This window comes from Meleagris gallopavo, chromosome 26 (genome assembly GCF_905368555.1).
Source record: "Meleagris gallopavo chromosome 26, MGAL_WU_HG_1.1, whole genome shotgun sequence".
Lineage (NCBI taxonomy): Eukaryota > Metazoa > Chordata > Aves > Galliformes > Phasianidae > Meleagris > Meleagris gallopavo.
This window is the reverse complement of record NC_139429.1, coordinates 5,835,477-5,862,222: the sequence shown is the minus strand read 5'-3', so window position 1 is coordinate 5,862,222 and position 26,746 is coordinate 5,835,477. Positions and strand designations below refer to the sequence as shown.

At 44.9% G+C, this 26,746-nt stretch overlaps 1 protein-coding gene across 8 annotated transcripts in view; it reads left to right on the top strand.

Moving 5' to 3' along the window:
• NCAM1 (neural cell adhesion molecule 1) overlaps window positions 1-26,746 on the top strand; it is a 79,065-nt gene that overhangs the window by 50,672 nt on the left and 1,647 nt on the right. For 2 of the 8 annotated variants that reach the window (XM_085209046.1, XM_085209047.1), the window contains 7 exons: window positions 310-480; window positions 925-1,056; window positions 12,194-12,318; window positions 13,013-13,193; window positions 22,488-22,695; window positions 22,885-23,001; window positions 24,194-24,976. In XM_085209046.1, the coding sequence (XP_085065172.1) occupies window positions 310-480; window positions 925-1,056; window positions 12,194-12,318; window positions 13,013-13,193; window positions 22,488-22,695; window positions 22,885-23,001; window positions 24,194-24,976 (1,717 nt within the window). Of the gene's footprint in view, window positions 1-309; window positions 481-924; window positions 1,057-2,150; window positions 2,166-2,779; window positions 2,813-3,846; window positions 3,889-12,193; window positions 12,319-13,012; window positions 13,194-22,487; window positions 22,696-22,884; window positions 23,002-24,193; window positions 24,977-26,746 lie in introns of all 8 variants that reach the window. The other 6 variants (XM_085209040.1, XM_085209041.1, XM_085209042.1 and 3 more) reach the window with 6 other exon arrangements.

Genomic DNA, 26,746 nt, shown 5'->3' with positions numbered 1-26,746 from the left:
GGGACATAAGGAAATGCTACTCTTCAGGTTGTCCTTTTTTCTTAATGGAAATATTTGATTTGAGAAAGTACTTTGAGTCTCTGACCTCTTATAGAAGACACAAGAATGAGGTTTCTACATTGCTTAATTAGTATTCTTAAAAGCTCTTTAAGGACTGTCACAGGCTGCCCTTGTCCTCTCCTTTATCAAGCCATGACTAGAGCGTTCTTGGTGTTCCTAGTTTTCTGCTTTCTCTGCCAGGATGGGAGCTGGTAGCCCTTGCTTCCTGCTGTCTGATGTATCACTGCTTGTTTCCCCTTCCTCCCCCAGATACTCCGTCCTCTCCTTCTATTGACAGAGTTGAGCCCTACTCTAGTACTGCCCGTGTGGAGTTTGATGAGCCTGAAGCTACTGGTGGGGTGCCCATCCTCAAATACAAAGCAGAGTGGAGAGCACTGGGTGAAGGAGAATGGCACTCAAGATTGTATGATGCAAAAGAAGGTAAGATGGTAAAGCAATATTAAAAAAAAAAAAAAAAGTTACCTTCTCTATCTGCATCTCAAAACATCTCTTCTTTCCTTTTGGGGAAAGCTAGTGTGGAGGATTCTCAAGCTTTGCAATTTCAGTAGCTACATTGAGGCCCCACACCTCAATGTAGCTTTAATGTTCTTTGTTTTTCAGTAACAGCTTGGTACAAGCAGAGTGCTGATTCCCTTTGATGTCTACTGTGAGCTCCACTATATCCCCTCTAGAAAGGCTGTGGCTCTGTCCCCCCCTAATCAATTCTTTCAAACAGAAATGGTAGCTCTGACCTTTATACTTGTCTTCACTGTTTATGTGTCTTTGTACATGGTCTAGATGTGTCAGGAGTGCAGTAGGAACGCGGCATTGATGACTTGACTCGGAGCTTGAGTGTCTCTTTGCTTTTTCTCGTTTCTGCAACAGCAAATGTGGAGGGCACAATCACTATCAGTGGCCTGAAACCTGAGACAACCTATTCGGTGAGACTGTCTGCAGTCAATGGCAAGGGTGTGGGTGAGATTAGTCTGCCATCCGACTTCAAGACACAGCCAGTTCGTAAGTAAAACTGAGACCTCCCTCTGCTTCTCTGGTTTCTCTCTCCTTGCATCTTTCCAAGGACTCTGTCATGCATGGACAATGCCTTTTTCTCCTGCAGACCTTGCTGCACCCTTTGTTTTTGTTGTGTTTTTTGATTGTAGTGAATTTCCTCGCTAACTAAAGATCTTATTTAAAGGTGAGAGGCAGGGAAGTTATTCACACTGGTCTGTGCCCTGAGTTACAAGTATAAGCTGTGTTCTGTCAAATAGAAGGGACTATGCAATGGAGAGTTGTAATAAGAACAAGCAGCAATTTGAGAAGGGCATGGTAATAAAGAAAATGAGGTTCCTTGCAAATCAGAAATCAGTAAGTTCAACAATGAGCTATGTGAGGAAAAGAAAGAGGGCGATTTCTTTTTTCTGCACATTACTTGTTAAGGATGTCCACACAGTGCATGAAATGATTTCCATAGACTCTTGTCTGCCTTACTTGGCCCCTACTTGGGCATCCTCTGATGGCAGGATGCTCTGCTGTGCCATAATACTTTTCTTCCTGTTTCAGCCCTTCATGGTTCTCTTGGTTCTTCTTCCCCATTCCCTTTGTGTTTAGACCTAGAGCATGTTTTTCTTCCCTCAATCACACCTGTACTTGTGAACCCAGTTCATAGCTTTTCTGAAAACACTGTGCAGGATTGTCTCCTGAGCTCAGAGCCAGCAGGATTCCTATCCCATACATATATGCATGCTTGGAACCCCTGAGATCTGTGCATGGTCTTGAATTTGTCTCCCAACTTCTCCGTCACCAGAACTGAGCAGTGTGTGGCAGTACACTTTCCTTGCTGCTTAGAAATCCAGGCCCTGTGCAGGAAGCCACAGTACACACCAGCCCTCATGCTTGAAATCCAGTTCTGTTGTAATAACTCCTATTGCCTCCCCCACTCCCTAGGGTTGAATTTGGGACATCTGGTTGTATTCTGAATTTCCAGCTCCGTATTCATTGTCTACTCTTCTCATCTCTTCCACATTTTTTTTTTTTTTTTTTTTTTGTGTGTGTGTGTGTGTTTATCTCTGTCTCTTATTTTTGTCTCTGTTCCATCCATGGAAATACTGCAGGTATCCCTCACTCACGTAAGTGCCTCTCTGCATTTGTTTTGTTTTTTTTTCTGTTCCTAGAGTGTTCCTTTAACACACATAGCACTAGCTGTTAATCTAGTGCCTTTTTCCTCCCAGGTTCATTAGAAATGAAATAACTGGTACTGCCTGTTTCCTAACAAAACTGACACTAGAATAGTCATCCTACTCTGGGTAACACTGGTCTTTTATAGAACAGATCTGTGGGTTAACATCTGTCTTTCTTGTACAGCATGTGATTCAAATAGTTAACTTAGAGTGCTTGTCTAATTATTAATTAGTGGTTATGTAGGCTGTACTTCTTTCCACGCGCAGGGCTGGCCAGCATCTCCACTGCCCTTATGTGGCATCGGTTCGATGGGAGTGCTGGTGAATGACAGTGTGCTCAGTGATCCTACATTATGAGGAAATTGCTTTAGAACAAGGATTCAGAGTCCAAAATGCAGGTTTAACAAAGTGCCAAGTCCTGAGTTAGGAGGCAGTGCTTCCGTTGCTCGTGCTTTGTGTCCAGAGAGGCTTGATCTGATAGTCTTATTGTTTTGCACTGTAGTTGCCCTCCTTTGGGCAGCATTTAACAGGACTCCCTTCCTCACCTTCCTTTCTTTCTTTAGCAAGTGCTGCTGCCCCCACCTGTTTAGCAGAGAGTGAGTATGGTGGGAGAGGTTGTCTGTTGGATTTGCTCTGCATGCATCTCCTCACTGAGTGTGGTGCAATCTGCCTAACATCCCTGGGTGCTTTCCTTCTTTTCTATGCTGATGTTTTTCCCTGATTAAGAACTGAGTCTCCTGGTAGAGGAACTGCAGATGAGCGCAAATTTGATTTCTAGGAGAGGGAAATATCACAGACGACTCCCAGGTGTGCTGCCCTGGTGCAGAGTGCAAGCCTGCCTGTGTGAAAGCTCTTGTCGTTGGCCTTTGATTTTAAGATTCCTAATCAGCTTGTGTTCCACTTCATGGGATGTGTTTGGCTTTTGTGGTGTGAGGTTGAATTTCTTGAAATCCTCACAGCACAGAAAACAAAATGGACTGTTTCTTATCTAAACAGGGGGGAAATGATCAGCAGCAGATGGTGCTTCTGTAGAGCAATAGAGAAATCATCACAACTCAGGTTTCTCATGCTGCATTCACCCCAGGGCTTTTGGAATTAGTGACATTCTTCTTTGTGCTTATTTCCTAGTAATCCTCATATTTGGTGCTTATACAGTCTGTCTTCTGCTCTTGGAAGGGAGCTGCTTAGCAGCACTTCTAAGGGGCTTTTCATTCTGTTACCTCCTCAAAAAATGCCGTATTTCTTCTTGAGCATCCTAGTGCTTAGCAGTCTGGCAACTGAACCAGGTTACTATTTGGGCCCAAATTAGTCAGAAACACTGTAGCTGTCTCTGAAGTTAGATTCAGAGCTTCAGAATTCCTCAGGACAAAAAAGCCTCAGTGGAGACCCTTGGAGCCTGGCATGCTGCAGGACCCAACGAAGGCTGGCTCCTTTTCCCCTGGCAGGGCAGCACAGTTCTGCAGTCTCTCCAGGTAATCCATATCTGCCATAGGGATTCAGTGTCATTCTCATTCTCTCTTTGTTAGGCTTTCTCTTTCCTTCCTATCACCCCTGCTCCCTGCCTCTGATAACTTATTTTCATGCTGTGCTTCACCTTTACATGTCTTATCTATCCTTCATGTTTCCATAGCAACTCAGCCTCTCCCTGCATCCGAAAGCACAGAGCCACCAAGTGAGTAGATGGGAAGTGCTCCCCTTTGGTCCAGAGTGCTCTTTGTTATGCTGTAGCCCTTCTGTCAAGGGAATTAAGGCATGAGGCTTTGTTGGTTTGATGTCTGTTAACCAAGAACCAGGCATTAATCTGTTACGTGAGCATGTAACTGTTAAATGCAGCATGGTTCCACTCTGACTCTTCTCCTTACTGTTGTCCTGCCAAGCATGAGGTAAAAAATTGACAAGTGGGATTTAGAAGAAATGAGGGGAAAAGAAAGGTGCTCATTTCCAAAAGGAATGTTTTCCATTTGTGATTTTGAGAGGTAAAGCTGCCTTCACAAAAGGGACACGGAATAGAGATAATCTGCTTGATATCCTGCCTTGGTCTGTTCCCTGTGAATTTGGAGACAGGTGTTAATATTGTCGCTCTCAGTGCTGCATGCTGAAAGAAGATGCACATGATGAGTATCTACAGGAGAGAGGACTGCAGGAAGAGCAAGCATTGCTCCTATCTGGCCCGCATGAGAGTGTCTGAGACTTCACAAGAAGTCAGCATCTCAGCTGGGAGTGGGATTTGAATTCCCTCCATCCTTGCTCTAGGCCTTCTTGGTGAGATTCATTCTGGTACTGAATCAGGTTTGGTTACTTCAGTGCTGGATCTGAGCACTCTGTGAGAATAAAACTTGAATTATGTAGTGAATTTGGAGGCAGAAGAGCAATTGTGAAAAATCGGATTTAGGCTAGCTGTACAGAGTTCAGTGGTAGAACTTCCTGACACAGAGGAGACATAGAAATGGTGTAATTTTAGTCACCACCCACAGAAATAGGGATTTCTCCTCTAAGGGTAAAGCTGCATGCCGTAGGGAAATCAAGCAATTACTTGCCATGTAGTCCTGGAACACAAAAAAAGCAGTTCAGAAAGACACAGGTTAACGTGGTGCATGTGTGTGTTCTCAACTGATCATTTCTACAGACTCCAGTTTTCTCTTTTGATTTGCAATAATAAAATGTATGTCTGTGAAGATGGCCTTAAAGTGAATGAGCCATTTGTTCACGTGTCGTGGGTTTGAAATGGCCCACGGCCTCTAAATGGGAAATAATAAAAGCATGAAGCGTGTGATTATTTTTGTGTTTGGGGAGAAGGGAGAGTTAGTTTAGAGCTGCTGAAGGAAGCTTTAAAATAGATCAAAATGATGTGTATGATTGGCACACTGCATGGTCTTAGACATAACATGACTTGTGCTTCCAGCTGCTGGTGATCACAATGAAGACTCTTCCATTTCCGTGGTTTCAATAAGGCAAACTTTAACTCCTGACACATCTGAGGTGACAGCAGTTCTGTGCTGCTGAAGAGAACTTTTAATTCTAATTGGACTTTGGGGCTGGGTGGAGAAGGAGAGGCAAGCGAGTAGCAAGGCTGCAATAGTCTTTGGGATGTTTTAGGAGGCAGATGCTCCTTTTTGGCTGTTCATCTATGGGGCCAGGAGGTAGCATTAACTGTGAGGGAAAATACTGTGTTGCTGTTTTGTAGGACGTTGTTTAGGAGGAGTGGATCCTTTTACCCAGTAGCCTCTTTCTTCTGAGGCAAAGGAACACTCATGAAGAAGGCAAGCTAGAAAGCAGATAGCAAATTAGGAAGGGAAGCAGTGCATGGAGTTAGCAGTGTCCTCCATTCCACCAACTGTTTTTTTTTTCTTATTTTTCTATTTTATTCCTGTCATGCAGTCTTTGGGGTTTCTCATCTCAGTGAGCAGTCGCTGCCATCCTCACACTGTCTTAGTCAATTTCCAGTGCACCACGTTTTGTTCCTCACTGGCAGAGAAAATCCTTGCACACCTGAGCTCATCAGTGGAAATCACTGCACATAACTCATCACTATTCCTGAATATGTTGGATGGAGCTTGTGTGCCTCGGGTGGTAATTGTCAGTCTGACCAAATCCTGCTTGCAACTCTTTGGGCAAAAGCTCTGTCCTTGGAATGCAATGCGTTGTAGGTTTTCCTTTTTCAGTTACTGTCGTTAATAAATAGGAAGACCTTTCTTTTCTGCAGAGGGGAGAACACATCAATGTGAGATGCCAAGTTTTGTCTCCACTGAACTGCGTGGGCTGTGATTTTGACCATTTCACCTCTGATGCCTGGACTGTTTCTGAATAACAATGTGTTCCCTTTTTCTTCCCGACAGTCTTGTGGATTCCTTCAACTGTCCAAGTTCTGGGGCACAGTCCTTCTCTTGAATAACTTTTGTTCCTTCCCTGACTTGGTATTAATGAGCAGTGACACAGCTGTGCCTAACGTTCCCAGGGTCATAACCCAGCGCTTTAATATTCCTGTGTTTCCAGGCAATTTTACTGTTTCCCCACTGTTTCTGATATTACTGGCTAATTCAGTTTCTATTTTATTTAGTCTGTAATTCTGTTGTTGATTTTTTTCCCTTGCCCATTGTTTACATCAGTTTTTAATTTTTTTTGTATTTTCCATGTGACCTCCTCCACTTTCCTTTCAACCAATCATGTCCGTGCCTATCATGTGCCTTTGTCATGTGGCTTGCATGGTGCTGATGATGTCGTCCTCGCTGGTGAACAGAAGGTAAAACACTTTGTTCTGATTGGTTGCCTAGATCTGGGGGGAGGATGCCCTGTGGTCAGTGACCAGGGTCCTCCAAATTCCACGGCTCCAAAATCATTCTGCAGCTTTTTGGAGAAGTTGCTCACCGCTGTCTGCATGTGAAGAACTAAACTTCAGTCGTCTGCACTGAGCTTGAAGAAATTTCATAGAACAGAATTACTGAGGTTGGAAAAGACCTCTAAGATCACCCAGTCCAACCACCCACCTGCCACCAGTACTGCCCACATCCCTCAGTGCCACATCGCCATGGTTCTGGAGCGCCTCCAGGGACGGTGACCCCACCCCCCCTCTGAGCAGCCTGTCCACTGCCCCATCACTGCTGCACGACTTTTTCCTCATACCCAACCCAAACCTCTCCTGGCACAACTTGAGGCCATCTGAGAGAGGAAAAAAAAAGTCAGAACCCACACGGGTCAGTCATTTGCTTCTTTCCCTGTCAGAATTACAGTCAGCATCCAAGTAATGCTTGAAAACTGTCTGCCATTAGCACCAATGACTAAAACCCTTTTGCATCTTATGGGAGCAGAGTGCCAACTACACACTACTGGGGTAATTGTGAGCTAAAGTGTTCAGATGATGCAAATCACCTTATTTCTTGTTGAGCAACTCCCTTCTATATATGTCTGTGTACATACATTTATGCTGTCCAGGTTCAGTAGCTTATCCAAAGGATGAGACGTTCCTTATCTCTGAAATCAGTTATTGGTAAGCATGTCACGTTATGAGTTAAGAAATAAATAATATCAAGCACAAAACTTAACCACAGCTAGTGCAGGAGATACACTTTTTTATAAGTTGTATGGACACATATAGGCACACCCAGAGTAGGTGACAGGAACTACACGTAGCATAAATACATGAGAGGCACTATTGCACTGTTCTTGCCAGAGCAGTTCACCCCTCCCACACGATGTCTTAGAGCCAGGCAAAGGAATTGATCCAGGTCTGAACTCCTTTAAGAGGAGCAGTTACAGTGGCTGGGGATGTCCGTGACACCAAGAAGCAAATGATTGACCCTTGCAGCTCATGGAGATGGAATTAGTCTCTAAAACACAGTAGGAAAAATATTTTCTGTAACACTGTGTTTTTGAAAACTTCACTCAATACTCTGTGCACAGTCTGAAGAGAGGAGGGGAAGCCCTGCTGCTGCCCCCGTTAATAAATCACTTTGAAATCCAGAGAACAAATGGATTTTGAGTTTTTTTCCCTCAATCAATGAGTTTTGAAGTGCCTAATTCGTGGACCACCACCAGGCCAGTGTTTGAGCAGGGATTTGCCAGGAAAACAAAACTAACACCAGTAACCTTCCTGCCTGACTGCATGCACCGAAGCAGCCCCTCTTCCAGATTTTCTTCCCTCTTTAGGCAAAATCCTGGAGGGCTGAAGACGTGGTTGTCTCGTTTTTGCATGTTATGTTTTTTGTTCCTTATTTCTTACTGTTGATACTCATTTCTCGTGTACATTCTGAAGACTTCTACCTACTCTTTCTCACCCTGCTGCATTTATCCTGGAGACTTCGATAGCTGTGATGTGTTTGTTAGCTTCAAGTTGTGACACTGTAGATCACAATCTAATCCCATTTACACGGCGGTCAGAAATGCACAGATCAGCTTTTTTGTTTGCGTATTGCAGAAATAACTGCAGACAGTTTGCAGCTGTATTCTCTGAGCACAGCAGGGATGCAGGATTGTCCTTTGCTGCCAGCTGGACAAGGATTTAAGCTCCTAGTCTCCAGTGCTGCAGTTGTCTGGTAACCAAATTGACCTGCTTTTTGGTAGCTGGGAGGAAAGACCATGTTTGGTGAGAGAAGAGAAGTGGTGAGAGGCTCCAGTGTAAATGGGAGACCCCCCCCCAGGCATGTAGCACACCTTTATAAGCACTTTTGTTTTTCAGCCCCTTTTCCTGTAGGGAGGATGCATGTCCTGTGAGCATGAGTTCCTTCTCTAACCCTCAGCTGACAGCCTTTTCTCTTCAGCTACTGACACTGACTCACTGTAGAGATGCTGACTCTGCTGGACTAAACTCCTCCCACTAAACTTCTTCCTCCTCTGTTTGAAACTACACACTAACCCATTTTTAATTTTTCAGCCCTGTATCTGGATTATATCTTCCTGACTGAGGTCAATTAAATCCTGTGTACTTAAGGAGAATATTCGTCACCAGGTTTCACACCGCTGCAGCTGTGTGTTTCAGCAGTTAGGAATGTCCATGTTCTCCTTTTAGAAGGGAATTTTCTTGAAGCAGAAGCACACTTAAGCCATGGGGAAAAGAAGGAATCAGGAGCTAGAAACCATGCAGCTCACAATGAAGAAATTTCAGCAGTGAAAGCAATTAATGCTTGGAATGGCTGCATGTAAAGTGCAGCAGTACCTCAAAGTTTCAGAATCTTTGTATCAGAAATGAGCATCTTTATAAAGGATGTTCATTCCCAGTGTAGTCTTGGTACTCAATCACTGGAAAAAAATTCTAGTCTTGTTAGATAAGAGGACGATTATTTAAGTACAGTATTCCCTTATCACTTCAACATCTGTTTACCTATTAATAATTTTCTCTCTGAGATAAAGTTGGGAAAGAGTACGAAGGAGATGTAGATCTTACACTGTCTTGTTATCAGTGAAGTCATTTATCAAGTCTGTCAAAGTAAGGCAAAAGCCAAGTACTGCTGCTCATGAATGTTTCAGCACATGCAGCTCAATGCCTAGCAGAATGATGGCCTGTGAGCGCTGCTGGGATTTGGTTCCTTGCATGAGGAAAACGTTGAGCAGGACATTTGTTCCTGCTTTCATTTAGCTGTTGGGTGTTATTCCAGTAACAGCTTCTTCAACTCAGAATTCAAAATCAATAACCTTGACAGTGATCTTTTCTTTCAGGACTGAGGGAAGGAAGATGACTTTGGGGTTAATCTGGTATTTCTGTAATCTGGTATTTTCAGTATGCCTGACTGAGGTGCCTCCGTTCATCCAGAACTCACCTGTTCACATTTGATTTCCAGTCTGTAATGTGTTCCCTGCTTTCATCATTCATAATTCCAGGAGAAGCATGGTTTGGGAAGAGATTCTCAAATATGCAGCCTCAGTAAGCTCACAGGAAAGACAAATCCCCAACTTTGTACAGTAGATGGCAGATGTGGTCACTGCTTACTGATGAAAAAGGAGCGTTCCATCCTTATTGCTTTAAGAAAAGTAACTACTCTGTGAAACACCAATGTGTGTCTCTTACATCCAAGAACTGTGCATCCATGGATTGTAAATGCCTTCTTGGAGCAGCTGGTACTGGAGCATGTGTCAGCCTGTAAGGAGATGGAATTAATCTGAAATTACTGCTTCAGTCTAGCTTTTGCATTTTTCTTACTGATGTTTATAAAAAAAAAACAAAAAACAAACCCAACTCTACTTGATTTCTTTCTTTAGAGGATTTCTTCAAGTTACTTCTGAGGATCAGCTTTAAAAGATATTGGAAGATTAACCTTTTTCTGGCCAGTTCAATGCTGCACGTGCTTTCCATCAGCAGCTGAATGCATATCCAGGCAGAATAGATTTAGAACTGGGGATGTTTGTTGGGCTGAAAGAAGGCCCTCTGCATTCCCATAGCCTGTGTTACTGGCCAGTGTTGATCTCAGTGCAAGTACTGCCTTACTGTGTCCTTTTAGTCTAACAGCAGAGCTGGGTTTGAGAAGCCTTATTCCAGGCAATGGGCTGAGCTCTAATGTCACAGTGTGATTTTGGTGGCCTGGTTGTGGTCAGGCTCTGAAGCTGCAAGTGACACAGTTTCTGAGTGTGGGTGTTGTTCTCTTTGGGATCTATCTAGAATTGATCCATCCCTTAATTGTATGTTTCACTGCACTCCAGGGTGTCTGTCAGCATGTGCTTAAGAGAGACATTGTCCAAGTCACAAGTGCTCTGCAAGTGAAGACAGAGGTGCTTTGTCAGAGCCATAAGTCGCCTTGAGTTAGAATGGTAAAGCGTCTGCTTGTCATTCACAGGCCTGTACAGAGGTTTGTGTTCTCTGTATTTGAATTTCCTGTGGCCAGCTGTAAAACACACTCAGATAAACAAATGGAAATGCTTTTAAAGTGCCTGAAGTCTGATTGGCAAAATAGAGGTGCAGGAGGTTTGTTGAGTTGGGTTTTTTTTTTGCTTTTTAACATTCAGCCACTTTAATTGATGTATAAAATACTGTAAGCATTATGAGCCTGCAAAGAGAACAACCAACAGAGTGCAATTAATCTTAGGAGTTGATTGGAAGTGCCAACTGCAGGTGATTTGAAAGCTTTAATTTACAAATAATTGCAGTGTTGGTTTTGCTCAAATTACCTGTAAAGAAATGAAGCAGATTATTCTTCAGATAATAACAGCTGAAATGGTCAAAAGTTCCTAAAGAGCTTTTAAGCCCAGAGCTCATGGCTGAAGCAGTGGGACTGCATCGCAGAGCACAGTCAGGAGGTGCTGCAAAACAACCTGGCAAGCTTCAACAAGATTTACGATTGCATTTGAGTTCTTGGGATATTTCAGTGCTGGAGAAATAATATCTCCAAGTCCAGTCTCAAGTTGGATCGATGTAGGGAACCCATGCCTTCATCTTGCATGGAATGGAGCAAAGCAAGCATCGAGGAGCTGATAAAGTTTAGCAGGATCTGAGCTTCTGGAGTCCGTGTCATTTATTAAAAGAGAGCCCAGCACTCTTCTCGTCTCAGTTCTTTTGCTAATTTGATGCATAGGTTGTAGTGGTTGTTTGATGGGTTTCCTTTTCCACAGAAGCAAATAAATAGGTGGACATGTCTGTTGCACAGTGAGTTCCCAGGCTAAGAAGAAGAAAATGTGTCTGTTGAATAGTCAGCTGCATTATTTCTGAAAAGGAGATGCTGTAAACATATAATGAAAACATGGGTTTGATTTCTGTTAGGAGAGGTGACAGAAGTTGCAATGTGAGGGGGGAACCATCCTGCAGGCTGTGTGTGAAGGTTATGGGGCAGCTGGTGAGGAAAGGGCAGTTGGAGGCATGGTATGAAAAGGATATGGATGTAAATCAGTGTGCCCTGAGGAGGAGAATGAAACTGCGATTTCCTGCTGATGTCAGGGGTGCAAATTTGGAAAGGATGGCTTTTTCTTTTAAAGGTGGTTATTACAGAATGATGAAATGGGTCACATTCTTTCCAGCCTGTATTTATTGCCATTAGGTAAACCAGTGAAAAGTGTTGTTGCCCTTCTATCGTTTTCTCACACCCATTCAAGTGACCACAGCAGTCAGTCTGTGGTCCAGGGACTATATAAAACCTAAACAGCATGCAAAGTACAAACACAGGTCAGTGTGACAAGGATGTCAGTTCTCAGTAATGCTTCTTACATCCATGTTGTAGAGGAGAATCCTGCCTGTTTGCTGTATGCTCTAACTCAGCATTTTCCAGATGACTCAGACAGGCGTTTTTGAACAGAAACAGTGAAGAACTGGGTTTTGCTCCAGGGTGTTCTCATGGAATGATGGTGTCTTTTTCACTTAACTTCTGACTCCATTCAGCATATGCAACGATGATAAATTACATCAGTGAAAGCAAACTACCAAATGCAAGCAGAACTTGGGTCTTGCAGGTGTGTCTGAGTAAGGCCAGTACAATGTAGCAAAGTATTTTTTCTGGTTTTGAGTACGTTTTTTCCTAACAGTTTATTTTTTACAATTAAGCATAAATCCACCATTGTTTCAGGGGAACCCAGTGCACCCAAACTGGAAGGGCAGATGGGAGAAGACGGAAACTCCATCAAAGTGAATGTTATCAAGCAGGATGACGGTGGCTCCCCAATCAGGCATTACCTGATCAAATACAAAGCTGTAAGTATGACCGATGCCTAAACCTTATCTGTCTGTAGCCTGTTCAGTACTCGTGCATTACTATGCAAGCAGATACCTTAGCAGACTGAAGCTGAGATCTTGTGGGAGCCCCCATCCCTGCAGCCACTCAAGGCCAGGTGGGATGGGGCCCTGGCAGCCTGAGCTGGTGGGGGGCAGCTCTGCCCATGGCAGAGGGGTTGGAACTGGGTGGTCTATAGGGTCCCCTCCAACCCGAGCAGTTCTGTGGTCTTGCAGATAGATCTGAACAGAATATCAAAGAGGATAATGTAATATCAAAACTGTAAATTCCAGCAGAGATTAAACAGCTTGTAAGCCTACCCCACTCTGCCTTTGTCTCAAGGTCCCTTGGAAGTAGGTTTTTCAAAGTAGTATAGGCAGAATGAACATCTGCATTTCCTGAAACTGGAATAGGAATCATCAAGTTGCTGGTTGCGTACCCTGTTGAAAGTATTTCTTAAACACTGCCGAGAACGGTCCTGATAAGCTAGGACAGATGCAAGGTCAGAGGTAGGTCTGTCTTGCAGAAGATCCAACTTCACACTCTAAGGGTTGTAAGAATGCTCTTAATGTAGAACCCTTCCTGCGTTTTCCCTTTGTTAGTTAGCTTTTACCCTGCTCTCAGAGCTAAACACTAACGTTGTGCTGTTTGTTTTGCCACATCATTGTCCTGCAGAAACATTCCTCAGAATGGAAACCAGAGATCAGACTGCCTTCTGGCAGTGACCATGTCATGCTCAAGTCTCTGGATTGGAATGCAGAGTATGAGGTTTATGTGATAGCTGAAAACCAGCAAGGGAAGTCCAAACCCGCTCACTATGCTTTCCGGACATCTGCTCAGCCTACTGTCATCCCAGGTATGGCAATCATAAGCTTTACCATTTTTCTGCTTCCAATTAATGCAACAGTGCTGCATCCTTTAATGTGCCTGAGTAACCCTGACAACTTGCTTGCTTAAAGCCATTATCATAATTGGTTACCCATCTAAAGCTTGATTTTTGCCACGTACATACCTGCAGTGTAGCCCACATTATGGTATGTACAGCATTAGCAGTACACTGGTAGGAATGCAACATGGCAGAGCTGTCTGACTGCTCGCAGGGAATGGTGGCTTTAGCATCAGGGTAACAGCATTGCCAGATGTGAAAAGCAGTGGACAGAAAAGGATTTCTGAAAGCAGAAAGTAAGAGTCAAAGCTTAAACTAAAGCAAAGGAGACCACTTACATCTCTGGTGCAATGCTTTTCACAACTCAGATTTCCCTTCCAAACCTGCTTTGTGCTTGCTTTCTGCCCATTTGTCCATCCAGTTCAGCCTCTGGAGGAAAAAGACACAAGGAGTTTGCTAGCAGTCATAAAGGAAGAGAGGGAAAATCTTTCTCTAAAGAGTTTTTATTAAGTAAAATGGAGATTAAATACAAATGTAATTGTAAAGTAGCATTGTTTTCATGTCTGGCAGGGAGTTAGAGAATGGTAACCAAAGTGCATCAGAATGCTGTTGGAGACTTGTTTCAGACAGACTTTTCTCCTCAAAAAGTGAGGTAAAAACATAAATGTTATGAGAAACTGGCAGGCCCTATGAGCTGAGGTGCCAGCAATCCTACACTTTGCTGGCAGGCATTAGAAAGACAGACAGTGTTTATTGCTATGCAGGTGTCGTCTTGAGCCATTTAATAACAAACCCCAAAGCTGAGGGTTGGAATTGCTGGACCAGCTGTAAATTAAAGCTCAGACTGGCTGGAGGCAGATGGGCACACTGCAGGTCAGCTCCTCACTGCACAGCCTGACTTAAGCAGCTCCGTGCCCAGACGGTGCTGACAGCCCAGGCTGCAGGGAGTGATTAGGTTGTATTCTGTCCTCTAGGTTCTTAGGTCAGTCTTGTGTTTTTGCTCAGAATTATCTGTTTTCATCAGTCTTCCCTTTGCATTGAGAATTTAATCCTTAATCTGCCATACCTCTGTCCTGTCTGAAGCAAACAACTGAGAGCTGGTGCAGTTTGTGTGCTGAACCTCCACTCAGTCAAGCCAGATAGCACTGTTGAGCGTCCAGATGAGTGCCCTGGATGGCTGGGGCTTGAAATGTGTATAGCAGCAAGCATGACGATGGGGAGGGGGAGAGATATGGGGCAAAAGAAAGATTGGGAAGTGTGTTTGAACAAGGCTGCAGTTTGCGTTGGAACGACACTCCGTAACTCATTAAGCAACTTACCCTCTGATTCTCATTTTCAGCAGCACTACTACTACTTACTACTCTCATATATTTGAAGGACAACTGTGACTAATGAGGCAGAGGAAGGTGGGGATAATTTGGCAAAGAGTGCCTTAACTACAGGCTAGAGCAGTAGAACACAGAGTGGAAGCAGCAGACAGAGTGTTCCTTTACTGTTGTGCATCTCCTCGGGGAAAAGTTCCAAGAACTGATATGCAGTTTTTTTCTTCCACGCTGCAGTGCTGCCTCTCTGTGCTGGTGCTCTCTCTCAGCCTTTGTTGCACACTTGTAGGGTACCAAGAGGTACCTGGGACAACTGGGATGTCTTGCATAGGGTATTAGCAATCTTTAAGAACTCTGTTTCCTTTGGAATACACGGTTCATGCTGTAGTCCATGGCAAAGGGAAGAGCAATAATCTCAGATTCCACTGAGCCCTTTAAATGCAACAGAAACATGGGAAAAGACTCCCTAAAAGAACAGAATTTTTTAAAATGTCCACTTTGTTTCCATGGGTGCAGTTTCCTCTCAGGATTTACTCCTCACTTGATCTGATGCGAAGCATGGGAGAGGTCAGGATCTCAACTTGCTCCTTCCAGTGTTGCACTTGGAAATGTGGAAGCACTTTGAAAAATGGTTGTTTTCACTCTGCAAGCTTGCTCAGGATTAACAGAGCAAATGAATGCAGATGTTTCTTGGGAAGAACATGTCTTGGTTCAGGAACAAGTAGAGCATGGTGCAAGGAAGTGGCTGCTGCTGCCTGTGCTGCGTTGGTGACTTGTTTCTCTAGCTTGTTTCCTTTTGTTCAGACCTTTGGCTTTTATTAGGCCCTTCGAGGTTCTTCCAGATGCTTTGGTTCCCTGAGCTTTCTCCAAACTAGCATGTTCAACAAAGTACTTCCAGAGGGCAGCCTAGATTTCTCTGGCATGCAGTCACAGGGCTCTGTTGACATGAAGGCTGCTACACCAGATTGCAGTGGCGAAGAGGCTCCGTGCATTTCTTTGCTTTGTCACCTCTGTAGAGTGTCCTGGAAGGGTGAGAGAATTAACAAAAATCTGATCGCATCAGTTCACAGGCAGTTGGAAGGTTGAATGGAAAGACCAGCCGTGCTCCCAGGCCTCCCATCTGCAGAGGTTTTACTCACCCAGGTCTGTTATGTGAAGCCCCGTACAGACGGGGCAGACAGGCGGATCATTTGCTGTGGAAAAGCCGTTGTTCTTTTTCTTTCTCTCTGGAAAAGGCGGTGTTGTCCCTTCAAATATCAGACAGGCTTCTTCTTGTGTTGATTGCTGAGCCTTCTGTTCCATCATTTTGAATCCCATTTGCTTGCTAACCTCGTAACCTCTGCCTTGAACTCTGCTCTGCGGCTTTGACTTTGCTGAGCTTCTGGACCTGGCCCTTTTGTCGCTGTGAATGTGCTAGTGCTTTTTTCTAACCTTTAGCCATTTTAGTTTACTTAATTAAATAAACCTTTGATTCTTAAGTTTTCTGTATTTATGACCTAATTTTTTTTATCTATTTTTTCTCTGTCTCTCTTTTTTCTTTCTTTCTTTCTCGTTCTTTCTTCCCTCCCCTTTTCCCCTTATTCCTTTCCTATGTCTGTCGTCATACATGTCACCTTGGATCTCACGGGACACATCCACGCTTGCCACATGCACCAAATTTGCTTTTTAAACAACCATATTTTCCCCTCCTGGGAACCATTGTCTGGCACCTGCAGCGACCTTGGGAAGTCCATCAACGTCGTCCTCCTTTGTTTCATTGCTTCTTTCTGCAGTGACTCTGCTTTTGCTCTGTTAGAAACTTAAAATAAAGCAATATTTGCTTGAAGAGGCCTGGGTCCTGCCGAGGTGTTGAAAGCAGATAACTTTGTTTCAGAGGATCCCGTCAGTTCGTGGGCGGGGGGGAGAAAAAAATTGTGTCATTTGAAAGAGTTAATATTTTGTAACAAGGAAAAAAAGTTTAAACCGAGTGTTTTATCTTTAACAACTTTTGTTACTTGTAATGAATTTGCCCTTTTTAATGAATGTAAAGGAAGAATTTTTTGCTTGCTCGCTTTTTTCATCGTAGGAGAGTACAGTATTGAAAGCCTTTTAAAAAAGTCCGCCATGCACACATGCACATAAAAAGCCCCAAACGGATCTTTATTGATTTGCTGATACATCTGGTGCATCTTGAGCACAGAGTTTCTGAAGCCCTACCCGCAAATGTCAGCCAGGAGAGTGAAAACAGGGAAGCAAAATTGCCAGAGAGAATCCTGAGCGCCTGTATTCCTCTGTGAGCTTTTGCAAGTGGGTTCAATATACGGCCATTAGGTTGTCCTGGTGTGGTGGTGTGAATACAAACATCTGTGGGAGTTGCACTGAAGACATTTCTTTCCTTCTCCTTTCACTGGTTGATCCCTTGGGACTTCATTGGCCCCTGTGTGCAGTCAGATATCCCATGACCCATAGTGGATCTGAGGCATCGTCCTGCCCAAGAATAGACAGATTTGCAATGGATGTTTGTCTAACGTTGCTTGGTTCTCTACTACTATACTGTCAACTTCATAGAGAGATCTCTTTTCTTGCCATTTTAACAGAGAAAATTAGCTTGAATCAAATGACCTGACGATCTAAATGGTTATTACTACTGATCTTTAATCATATTTGTGGTAACTGTGCATGTGACACTGTTAGACAGGATTAATCCTTGGTGTAAATATAATGCAGCTTTGTTACTGAGCTCTGTGTATTGCGTTTCGTTGAACAAATTGCAGGTGATTTTCTTTTTTTTTTCCCCTTTTTTTTTTTCCACCTCAAAAAGAAAAGAAAACAAAACCCTATGCACCTCATGAATTGTCTTTTGTGATGGGAAATCCATTTGGTTCTCTAGCTCTTCTAAAAATGGGTGTCTGTCTCTTCTCTTTCTCTGTAAGTGGGCCTGGAGTGGAAAAGAATGGAATTGTCGGTGCAGTTATTGAGCTATCTGTACAGAATGTCTCAAAAACTATCCGTTGTGCAGAATGAGCTTCATCTTTCTACCCAGATGCTAACAGGGACAAAGAACAAGCCCTGCCATCATCAGTCTTGTTTATCTGTGCATTTGATGCTCTGCACATAAGACTCTGCTGTGTTTATTCAGACCTTGTTCGTGATAATTTGTGAACTTCTTTTCTGTCTAAATTATAAATGAGAACTTTTTACGAGCATTGCATTCCAACCATGCGGATATTTTTTTAACCAAACAAAACAGACAAAGCCATGCTCTCACCTCCAGTGTTCTGGAACAGCAGATTTGTTTGGCTTCCTGCATTTACACTTTACTATAATGGAAGTAATCGTAATCCTAAAAAGCTGAGTTTATTAAACTCATCCATAGATCTACTATCAGCTTGTATTCACCTTATCTGTAGGCACAGGTTGAGGCATAGGTGAGGTTGAGCACCCAGCTCTGGAGTATTAAAACCAACCTGCTGAAGTTATTACTGGTCATAACTGGTGGATGAAGAGAGAGCAGCCCCTCTGGGAGCCATTCTTCCTCCACGGTACTGGGAATGCATTACCTTCCCACAGGCTGCTACCTGCAGAGAGCAAAGGCCGGGTCACTTACATGGTGAAAGCTGTATTAAATGGTCCAGTTAACATGGAATATATACAAAAAGAGGTCCTGTCCCTGTGTTTGAAAAAATAAGGAGCATAAGTGATATTTTCACTGCCTGTTTACTTGGGTTTGTAACATGTTAGATACACACATTAGATCCTTGTTCTCTGACAGTCAGTGGTGGACAAGATCTCAGGCCTTATTCCTGAAGTCAGTAACATTTTAAAAAGCCTGCAAAAAAGCTAGCACTCTTTTTCTGTACTCAGAGGTGAGACAGATGCAGAGCTGGAACCTGAAGGGGCTCAAATATTCAGATTTTCAGCACACACAACTTCACAAGTACATGTTCTGTGGAATGTCATACCTCCAGGAAGGCTGGGATCTGGGTCCTCTAGAAGAGATGATTCCACGTGCAATGAACTGCAGAGCTGTGCAGGATCTCCCCTGGCCCCTAGGATGCCAGCAGCTCTATTCTTAGTTTGTCGTTTAGTTTCTACATTCTTGGGGAGATATCTGATGATACCATTCCTTTGGCTGCATGTCAGATGGGAGAGACCTTGTTTGGTAGGAGGGAATGGCCTCAGGTTGTGCCAAGGGAGGTTCAGGTTGGATATTAGGAACAACTCTTCCAGAAGAGTGGTCATTGGCACAGCTGCCCAGGGGGGTTGTGGGGTCACCATCCCTGGAGGTGTTTGAGAGCCATGGAGACACAATGGGCAACGTCGATGGTAGGTGAGCAGTCAGACTGGATGACCTTAGGGGTCTTTTCCACCCTTAATGATTCTTTGATAATTTTCTCATTAAAAAAAATCAGTTGCAATTGCTCACACCTAATTTATTTTAGATAAAAACAAATTTTTGAAGCTTTCCTGATTCTTGCAGCTAGCGGAGTGCAGTGAGCAGACAGGTGGCACGGGGGTGTGCACTGCAGTAGTGCAGAGGAAGGACATGCTGTGGCAGGGGTCAGACTGCAGATCAGATTGTTTTATTCCTGAAGGCAGGATCTTCATATGACTTCCCCTGTGCTTGCAGTTCTTCCTTTTGTATGCTCATTACCCTCATGTTCATCCTTGCAAAGGGAGACAGTCGTAGGGAAATACAGAACTTGGTGCTGGGAGCCAACTGCTGGAGGAGCCAACATGTTGGTGACAGTCTGAAGAGTTCAGTTGTGTTTCTGGAAAGTATCTCTTGCCTTCTTGGTGTGAAAGGAGTGTTTTCAACAGACCGCTGGGCTTTTCTGCTTCATGATATTTAAGGTTAAAGCAAACATGAGCTGTTGGACCTAATTCCATGTGGAAACAGATACTATTGTCACATGGAATAGATGATTACTTGCGTTCTGCATTTCTCCCCTGTAAGTTGTGCAAGGTGTTTGACAATGCTAATATAAGCTGTGCAGGTGCTTGCCAATGGCTGTCAGAGAGCTAACACTGCTTCCAAACATTGGCCATAGGTACACACAAACACAGGAGAACCTGCTGCTGTTATTTGAAGTGGAATGGCACGTGTTGTTTGGAAAGCCACCCATCTGTTCCTTCTAGTCCTTGTTTTCTGTTACTAATCCTAAGTAGAGAAAGGTGAATGTTCAGACAGTCCTTTTCTGCAGCAGCACTAAATAACCTCTATATCATCCCTCCTTAGAAAGTAAAGCAAATATGTTCAGTCAGATGGGTGGAGGAAGATGTGACGTTTTGCTTTCGTGTGGGGATTTCTTACAATTTCATACCTTATTTCTGGCCTGAAGTCATCCACCTCCTATTTGCAGCTTTTGGAATTTATGGTATCTTTGCTAAATAAAGTGCCTTTATTGTATGTACTGTTCTGCTGCATGTAGGTATTTATAGGGCTGCATTGACCTAATCCATCCCTGCACATTTATTTGGTTGTGTTATATTGACTGCATTTCCCAAGTCAGTTTTTTTTTGTTGTTTCAATTCTTCAAACTGGGTTGTGGTGTTTCCCTGTGTAGCCTTCTTCCTCAGCACTGTTTTTGAGCAGCAGCTCTGCGTGGTGCTTTCCCACGGGGCCCTCCAGCAGCTGCCAAGGAGCTCATTCCCAGGGAGATGCTGTAAATGAGAGAAGTTTAACACAGCCTTAGTTTTTCCTCCAGGAGCTGCTGTGATCAGGACTCTGTTAACTATTGCATCATCCATGCAAGAATCCTGAATACATTAGGAGTCAGAAAATATATATCCTCCTCCCTCCCTGCATACACTGGAGGCTGATGAATTCATTTAATTACACAGCTTGATGCGAGGTGCTGGCAGGGGCTGTGGCACAGTCATTCTGCCAAGCACTCGCTGGACTTGTGATCCAAGCGTCAGAGTTGGGCACCTCAGAGTGACTTTCAGATAAAGTAAAATGCAGGAAAAAAAAACAAAACTCTTTTCTGTTGGAGTGCCAAGTCCCTCAGTACCTTGTCTCAAAATGAAACGTTTACCTCCCTCATGCTAAGGATGTTCTGTCTCCTGTTTTTAAGTAATAAAAGAATGGCAGAGACCAGGAGGCTTCCCAGAGCTCTGGAATTAATCTTTTCACATGCTACAGTCAGCATGGATCAGCCTCAAGGGCCAAGGGCTGCTTTACAGGGCTTCCCAGCAAAGAGATTCCAAGTGTTTGGGGGCTGTGACATCCGATGGTAAAAAAATGGTAGTAGAAATTGCATCTTAGTGAAAGAGCAATGCAAGGCTCCTAATGACAACAAGAAATATGCTCATCCTTCTCAGCTGTCTCAGTAAACTTGAGTGACAAGCTCTACCAAATGCACAGCCCTTGCTGAGCATGCAGGCTGAGAAGCAGAGCATGGGATGGCTGAGATCTGCTGGTCTGAGCGGTGCGGGACCTCTGATGGATGCTGAACTCTGTCTGAGCTCAGCGGATTGCTCTCCCTGCAGAGCAGCAGCTTGGGAAGAACTATTCTGAATCAAACGAGGGGAACCAAAAGTGGGTTGTGTTTAGGGCATGGGAGCAGGAGGCTGAGAAGCCACAGCTGATAGCTTTGAAGAAGAGTTTCCTTTGCCAGGGATCAGTTCTTGCTCGAATTACACAGACTTAGTCCTGTCAGCCCAGTATACTCCAGCCCCCATCAGCCTTCCTGCAAATAACATGGAAAGTTTTAGCTGATAGCAGAGGAATTACTGAGCAGCTCGGCCCAAGCAGTCCTGTGGACGTCCTTTCTCTAGTACGGGTCAGTGAGGATGTTGGCCTACACAGGCAGTGTTAGTGCTGCTTGGTTTGCAGAGCGCCTGCCCTGACGGTGCCTCACGTCCGGTCTCGGGCGCACTCACACCCTCACACTGCCCGGCTGCACTGCCTTGGCTGTCGTAAATTTGGAGGCCGGTCTTACTTGTGCAAGTACCTTTGTATTCGTGTTCTGAAATCAACAAAGATTGTAAGTTTCAGAGAGCAGCATGAATTTGGGCCAAATTCTGTGCTGCAGTGCATGTGAACATACATTTCTGCCTGTGGATTTTACTGCTTATTGCCTGGCTGCTGCCTTAAAATCACTCTAGGTTTCATTAGTACAACTCCTGCTGCCATGTACACCGTGTTTTGAAAGACACCATGGAAGAAGTTAGCAGATCTTCCCAGCCTGTGCTGGTTGGAGGAAGGTTGGAGGATCTTGGCAAGTCTGGTTCCTCCAGCAATTTCATTTGCTTCCTGGAGCGAGTCCCGGCTTTGCTGCATGCCTCACTCACATCCCCAGATCCTGGGAGACGCTGATCTGTCCCTGCCAAAGGCCACTCTTCATTTCTTTCATGCTGCTGAAAGTTGATGGCAAAGCTCATGAGTCCCTGTTCTGAAAAGGGCTTGCTTGGGAGCAGCTTTGTGACACCCCTGTAAGAGCAAAGCTTGTCGGCTTCTCGAAGTGGGCTCATTTGCACCGTACAAGGGGCTAATCAACATTCAGGCCTCTCTGGTGTTTCCCAGCATTCAGTGTCCCACCAGAGAACGTTGTGCTACAGAGCTTCACTTCCAGCCATGATGCTTGTCCTTGTTCTAGACTGGCAGCATCAGAGTCACTGTGTGCCCATTGGGGCGGTGGTGAAAGAGGACAGGAACCATTCAGAGTTCCAGCTGGGTATACATTACAGTGGAAAAGTTTTCCATGGTCTGCTTTTCCTGTCCTTAGGCCAATAGAGACTGGAAAGGCCCTGTGAGGTCCCAGCAAACCTGCCTTTTCAGGTAGATTGTCCTGCACGTCTATACGACAAAGTACTGATTATTACACATGGCTGCCGGAGAAAAAGTGCATGTTTTGTGAGTTTCCCATGCTTGCAACCTATAGCCAAGTCTGAGCCATAGGTATCCCCAGCTCACCTTCTAACTGCAATGCTTTCTTTTCTTCTCTTTTGGTCTCTAAAGCCAGCACTAGCCCTACGTCAGGCCTGGGGACTGCTGCCATCGTAGGCATTCTCATTGTTATCTTTGTGCTGCTCCTGGTGGCTGTGGATGTCACCTGCTACTTCCTGAACAAATGTGGCCTGCTGATGTGCATTGCTGTCAACTTATGTGGCAAGTCTGGACCAGGAGCCAAGGGCAAAGACATGGAGGAGGGCAAAGCTGCCTTCTCGTGAGTACCATCATCACTTCTTCTACTCATTCTGTTGGGAGTGACAAAAAGGAATCTGCTGTCCAGGGCAGCTTATTTCTCACAGTCGCCATCAGTATTTGAAGCGTGTCTTTGCAGGAGAATACCTACTGTGAACTCTAAGCAATCTCTATGTAATCTCTGTGATTCTAATTAATTCCCTTGTTACAGGAAAGATGAGTCCAAGGAGCCTATTGTGGAGGTGCGGACTGAAGAGGAGCGGACCCCCAACCACGATGGGGGAAAACACACAGAGCCTAACGAGACCACACCACTGACAGAACCAGAGTATGTTGCTATTCATCAGTCTTAGCACAGAGTCAGTACAGAACCCTCATTTGCTTTAATTGCTGATCACTCATGCACATGCCACAGGGCAGGAAGAGAGGAAGAAAGCTAAAATCTTTGCATTTGGTTTCTGATATAGCAACGAGAAAATGCTTCCTCTCTTCCCTGCCCGATTCCCACCTGCTTTGATGGCATTTGCAGTGGAGCCCACTGGTAAAATGGCTCTGCTGGAAGTCTCTTTAAGGTGAGAAGAGAAAGGAGGCTGTATCCACAAGCACACTGAAATGCAGAAGCAAAGCACAGTAGAGTAGCTAAGATCTATATGCTTGTGATTTTCTTGCCTTGTCTTACTGGGATTTTATCTTGATTACCTTCCTTTACAAAGATTTTCTCTTAGTTCATAAGCCTGAGGTGGTGTTCTCAGGCATGCTGGCTTCTATTGGAGTAAACCAATTGTTGTTTCCAACCTCTCATCCGTGTACTTAAGCAATCAGTGCTATATTGTGGCAGCAAAAGCATAATTACACTGTCAGGCGTTGTCCTAAAGCAACCCCTATTCCAGCTAGAACAACAGGCAGAGATTAATCTAGTCAGAAGGGTGGAAACTGTCGCCTCTAAGCTGCATGAGTGTATATATATTATGTGTGTGTATATGAGGACAGGAATTAAATTACGTGTGGTTTGATGGAGGCCTTAGACTTGTTGGCAAAAGCAGAGGGCCAAGATAAGAGACTGAATTCAGGAGTCCTGCACTGGGATGTTGTTGCATGGTTACAGATGGCACAAGGCTGTAAGCTCTGGGAATTGGTAGAAAGCTTCCTTGTAAAGCTAGATCTAAGAGGATGAGAAGGAAGTTAGCCTGAAAGAGAAGACTCTGTACAGGGTTACATTTGACCAAGACTTGAAGCATAATCTGTGTGAGCAAGCCACTCCTGAAGGTTGTGTCCTCTCTGCTCTTCCTAGTTGTCCTTCAGTCACCCTGCCAGCCCTTGCTGCCCTTTGTGTATTTCATCTCTGAAAGCTTTCTCCTTCTCTGCCTCCACGCTGTGTTTGTGTTGTAACACCACGCCATGCTGCTGCTGCTGTGCCACCCACTTGCCTTCTCATGCTTACGCTTTGCTTCCCTTTCCCCATGCTGTCGTTTATGGGCTTCATTGTCTCTATTTCTCTTCTACTCCTGCCCTCTTCACAGGCACACCGCCGATACCGCAGCTACCGTTGAGGACATGCTGCCTTCTGTAACTACGGGCACCACTAACTCTGACACTATCACTGAAACTTTTGCCACTGCTCAGAACAGCCCCACCAGTGAGACCACCACCCTGACCTCCAGTATTGCCCCACCAGCCACGGCCATTCCTGACTCAAACGCCATGTCGCCTGGCCAGGCTACTCCAGCCAAAGCGGGAGCTGCCCCGGTCTCTCCACCACCACCCTCTTCTACGCCCAAAGTGGCTCCCCTTGTTGATCTCAGCGATACCCCAAGCTCTGCTCCAGCTACTAATAATTTGTCTTCAAGTGTCCTGTCCAACCAAGGTGCAGTGCTGAGCCCCAGCACTGTTGCTAATGTGGCCGAGACCTCCAAAGCGGCAGCTGGTAACAAGTCAGCTGCCCCAACCCCTGCAAACCTCACTAGCCCTCCAGCTCCATCAGAGCCCAGGCAGGAGGTCTCAAGCACCAAGAGCCCCGAGAAAGAAGCTGCACAGCCCAGTACAGTGAAGAGCCCAACAGAGACAGCCAAGAACCCAAGCAATCCGAAGAGTGAGGCTGCTTCAGGCGGCACCACAAACCCTTCCCAGAATGAGGACTTTAAAATGGACGAAGGGACCTTCAAGACACCAGACATTGATCTTGCAAAGGATGTTTTTGCAGCTCTTGGCACTACTACTCCTGCCAGTGTGGCTAGCGGGCAAGCTCGTGAGCTTGCTTCTTCCACTGCAGACAGCTCTGTACCTGCTGCACCTGCAAAGACCGAGTATGGCTGCCTTTAATCTTCTGTTGGTTGTGTGCTGTGTCTCTCGTGCACTGGTGCTTGTGCTGTGTTCTTGTTGGGTGTTCTCTGAACTAATCTCATTGTTTCCGTAACAAACTAACTCACCAGTGAACTAACTAAGCAGGGCTTGGCTTTAAAGGTTCAAGAGGAAAACAGGAATAGGCTGTGCAAGGGCAACAAAGACAAATGTAGGGATTTCTCATAAACGTGATTCTTTAATTTTTTAGCAGCTTTCCCTATCGTAGATTATTCTTTCCTAAAAGAGATTAGAAACAGTTTGGTTTGCTGCAAAGGAAGTGTTGTCTACAGAGGCAATGAGTTCCTCCAGTTCAGTGAGCACAGGCACCCAAATTCAATTTCCCAGCAGATCAGTGGGACCATTCAGAACTTCTGTCTGCATAAGACAGGGCAGAAACTAGAGCCATGTGAAAGTGTAAAAGTGTGAGACCTCTGGATTTGCCCAGAGAGGTTGTGGATGCATCATCCCTGGAGGCATTCAAGGGCCAGGCTGGATGGGACCCTAGACAGCCCAATCTGACCATGGCAGGGATTTGGGAGCAGATGATCTTTAAGGTCCCCTCCAACATAAGGCATCCTATGGATTTGTACCTAAAGTAACAGGTCAGTGCAAAAGGGTAAGGCGTTGTGCTCCTGTCTGTGCATTGGTGAGCACTCAGTACGTTTGGGTCAAGATAACTTGTAGTGTGTTTGTTGTCCTGGTACATCTGGGATGAGTCTCCATCCGCTATACTTCATCTCCTGTATACCCAGCTGAGAGAGCACCAGCATGCTCCTAGGCAGGACAACACTAGAAGCCCTTTGGGAGCCTTTCCTCAGGTGAGATGAATCCACAGCTTGTGTTTGGCAGAGACACCATAACTGAAGTGAAAACAGCATGAAGTTCTCACCTGCTAACTGGGAGAAGCATCCCCAGCTGTTACACAGATGCTGGACAAGAACATCTTCTTGCTCTGTCAGTTTGGACAGTGGTTGGTGGCAGAGCCATTAGAGCAGAAGCCTGGAAAATGCTGATTGAAACAGATAAGCTTCTCTTTAGGAAACAAGTACTGCAGTTCCCCATTCCTTCTGGCTTCCTATATGGACACTGTTGACAGAGGCAGCTTCAACTAGGAGGAGCACCTCCTGCTGACTGAGCAAGGCCTGTGCTTTATTGCTAGAAAGACTCAAAAGGGCAGCTCAGATCTGTTGTGAAAGCAGCTCCCAAAAGCAGGAGGCTGAGACCACGCCAGGACTTTGCCTTTTGCTAAGGAAAGCATGTTGGTGACACAGAGCTCATTCATGATGAACATGAATCCTTGCAGCTAAAAGCTGCTGCCCCGTCATGCTGGGTGCTATAGAGACAGAGAGAACAGAGGGTTGTGAGCTGGTGCTGAGCTGAACAAGGAGGTAGTGAGGAAACATTTCAGCTGAGTGAGTGCAGCTTGGTCTGCACCACACAAAGGAATTCCTGGTGTGGTGGAACACAGAGTGGTGTTCCTTCTGCCAGTGCAGCCACCTTCTCCCTGTGCTGCCCATCTGCTTCCCCTTCTTGAAACCAGTTTGGCAACCGTAGGCTCGGGGTCATCTCACCCACTGGTCAGAGTGCAGTGGGGTTCCAGCTGTCTCATGCTGACTTTGCAGCTAGTGGGATGGAACAGGAAGGCTACCAGGAGTGCCTGGTGTGACACTTCCATGGCTGTGAAGAGTGGTGGACCAACAGGCTTCTCTGATTCTGCAGTAAGTGCCAAGGAC